The sequence below is a fragment of the Pygoscelis adeliae genome, unplaced genomic scaffold, assembly GCF_000699105.1.
Source record: "Pygoscelis adeliae isolate BGI_AS28 unplaced genomic scaffold, ASM69910v1 Scaffold14, whole genome shotgun sequence".
NCBI classification, from domain to species: Eukaryota; Metazoa; Chordata; class Aves; order Sphenisciformes; family Spheniscidae; genus Pygoscelis; species Pygoscelis adeliae.
Genome location: NW_008825109.1, coordinates 1,413,655 through 1,417,001, shown reverse-complemented (window position 1 = coordinate 1,417,001; position 3,347 = coordinate 1,413,655). Strand labels below are relative to the sequence as shown.

At 45.3% G+C, this 3,347-nt stretch overlaps 1 protein-coding gene across 1 annotated transcript; it reads right to left on the bottom strand.

Annotated features, from left to right (window-relative positions):
• Nucleotides 1–1,893: 1,893 nt before the first annotated feature.
• On the bottom strand, nt 1,894–3,341 carry MAB21L1 (mab-21-like 1 (C. elegans)). Its single transcript, XM_009327725.1, has one exon. It carries the CDS (start codon nt 3,176–3,178, stop codon nt 2,099–2,101), a length of 1,080 nt encoding a protein of 359 aa, XP_009326000.1. The 5' UTR covers nt 3,179–3,341; the 3' UTR covers nt 1,894–2,098.
• Nucleotides 3,342–3,347: the final 6 nt, after the last annotated feature.

Sequence of the window (3,347 nt, the reverse complement as noted above, 5' to 3'; positions counted from 1 at the left end):
CCCCCTCCGCGAAAACCTCCAGCCCAGCCGCAACAGAGCAGGGCTGCGTGACTTGAGCAGAAACCTTTGCGTGGCTTCCTCCCCGCGGGAACGGAGCGGGGGGCTGCCACCGGGGGGAGGAGGGGGCATGCGGAAGGGACGTGCGCTCCTCTCGCCTGCATCTCTTTTTATTCTTATCGCTGTTGCTTTATTTCTTTGTTACCGCGCTGGAAAATGTCAGAAGAGATAAAATAGGGGAGGTACTTTTACAAAGACCTTGGTGGGGTTTTTTTTTCTGCAGAAATATCATAAATAATTTCCAAGAAAAATGCTAGCGACCTCGTCTGAATATGCTTGTAATAAGGTGATTTCTCTTTGGCGGATAATTTCTCAAACTCGGAACTTTCTTCGCAGTGCTGGGGAAAAAAAGATATTCTGTCACAATCGCTGAGTATAACGGTTTCCTTTAAGTGCGCCCACTGGAAGTAGTTGCTAGTGGGTGTTACACAGGCGATCGGCTTCTTTCAGCACTTGTTGACTGTTAGGGTACTAAACAAAATCCGCGTTGTTATTTTGCGTTTTGCTTTTAAGGACGCTTTAAAGAAATGCATACTGAGAAGGACCAGGCGTTGCAGTATGGATAGGGAATGTTGGACCGCACGCACATGTTATTCCCTCTGAATGCCCTGGGAGCGCAGGGGCTTGATTTCTGGGAGTGCAACTGGCGATCTTATCACATTCATTACGGATTCGTAGGTCAGAAGTAATATTGCTGTTCACTTTATTGGTGCCGGCTTGAACCTTTCACCTATAAATTTTATTTTCTTCTTTATTACTGCTTGCGCCAAAATGCTAGTTTTATCCGGCTCACTGCTTCTCAGTACATTGACTGCTTCAGGGATATGTTGTGTTTTCTCAGCTTTGTTCAAAACCGAGCAGAAACACATCAGCGCCCTATAGTAAACCTTTCGAAAATAGATTTCTTCTCTGACAGCTGAAAAAGTGTTACTGCATTAATAGCTACATCGGTATCTGACAGTTGCTGATGGTCATCTGGAGCTAAATTCTAATGTGTTTGTACCACCAATATTTCCCTGTTCTACAAAACTATTAAAAATGCAAAATCAGGCGGCTGCCCTTAAGTTTTCTGCTTTACAGGATTTAAGCAGCTATCAACAGAAAGGCAAAATTCACAAAACATAGCTGTCTGGTTTTTCAAGTAGAAAACTTGATCCGGTATTGAAACACTTACCCATATGCATTTTACTTCATTTATTAGCTTGTAATTAAATAAATCAGCAACAGAAATTAAAATCTAAATCACAAAAGGTAATTATCCAGTGTATTTCAAGTGCATTTTCAAATATATAATTCCAATATTCAAGCGTTATTATATAAGCAGAATCCAAATTTCTTTTGAATATATTTAAATAACATTTCAAGTATATTTATGGAATGTTAGAAATAGAACAAGCAATATATATGAAACGAAAAATGTAAACTTGTTAAGTTCAGACACTTCAAAAGACAATTAACAAAAGTACCATGATAAAATCTACCTTTTTAAATGGTATCTTCTCTTTAGCAGAAAATGTCCTTGAAGTATCCAAAATGGCAATTTAACTTCCGTTCACCAAATCACAAAACACCAACATCCACAATTTCAAAGACAATGTGAGATCACAATATTTGATACAAATTAAAAGGTACATTAGGGTTTGTTCAGGTGGCATATCCAAATAGCGCTTACTCACAGAGGGTTTACATAAAAATACTGGGGTTTTGTTATAATCCGTTGGTACCGTTTCTAGGCAGAATGGTCACAATCATGTTAAATTACGGCCAATTTTGCTTTCCGGGTAACATACTTTCTCTTTTTTTTTTTTTTTTTCCTTTTTTTTTTTCCCACGGAGAACTGCAAAACTGTGACGAAGATAAGAAGAACGATACTTGCTGTTCTTATTTGCTTTTCTTTGTGAAGAGCCTAAGCTATATTCCTTTTTAAAAGAGAATATTATTTGCATTGCCAAGTGGAAATATTTGACTTTTCGAACAGGCAGCTTAAACTTCATCGGGAAATAAGCGTATTTGTCGGTCGGGCCGGTTTTATAGTTACGCTCTAAAGTTTCTCCAAACTTTTCGGGTTGGTAAGTATTTCCCTAGCCAGTCGCCACGTTTGTTTGGCCGCGTTTTCCAGGGCCGAGTGAGGTTTGCCCTGAAAGAGGTCTAAGTTGGGCAAGAAGTAATGCGGGCACCTCCTGCACTGGAGGCAGGAGATGAGCTGCAGTAAAATCCCGTTGAGCCGGTCCCCCAGGCACGACTCGTCCCAGTCCGATTCGCGGGGATGCTTTTCGCATTCGTAGGAAACCAGAGTCTTCATGTGATAATTATTCAGGGGCTGGCCCGGCAGCTCCAGGTGACGGTCCCGTAAGGTTTTGAGGATGGAGAGGCATTTCTTCCTGCAGCCGCCCATCTGCAGTCTGTTCTCGGCTTCCGCGAACTGCAGCACCCAGGCATCGCTCTCGGCCGAGCTCTGCTTGCCGGCCAGAGAGTGGCACTCCTTGGATAAGAGGTTGAAGCCTTCCGCCTTGACCTCCGCCACCCTGTTGGGTCCCGGCCAGGGGATGTGAGGAAGCGGCCAGTGAGCAGCACTCCGCGGCCAGATCCCCGTGCATTTGAACGCCGGAGTGATCTGCACGACGTACCTATCCCTGATTCTCAGCTTCACTTCGCTGGTGTCCGCCACCATCTTTACCACGTCTCTGTAACTGCACTTATCCACGGCTTGAGCCACCAGAGTCTGAAATCTGGACCGGATTTTGCGAGCGGAGAGGTAGCCAGACGCCGTGATGAACTCCACCCAGAGGGACATACTCCTCTTGCGCCCGTCGCTTAACTTTAACACCGCGCAGCCCGGCAAGGAGCCGTCGTCCACGAAGTTGAAAACCCCCATTTGGTTCAGATACAGCACGACTTCAAACTCCGTGGGGGAGATGACTTCCAGCCCCTCGTAGCGATTGTCCATCTCGTTCAAGGAACTGATGAAGCGAGGCTCCTGCACCTCCACCTCCTTCAGCACGTCCGACACCACTTTGCAGACTTCTCGGATCGTTTTGGCGATGGCAGCTTTCCTGGCTTGGCATTTCTCGTTGTAGTATTTATTCAGATGATACACCAGCTTGGCCTGGGCCGCGATCATGTTGGGGCAGAGATCCGGGTTGTATACCGGAGTCTCGCAATAGGCTGTGGGATCCAATGCGGCTGCTAAGGCTGGAGCCAACTTCAGAGGAGAAACAGGCTGCCGCACTCTGAAATGTTAACAAATGTTTTTCAAAATGCGCTGGGGCTGCTGCTCCTCAGATGCTCTC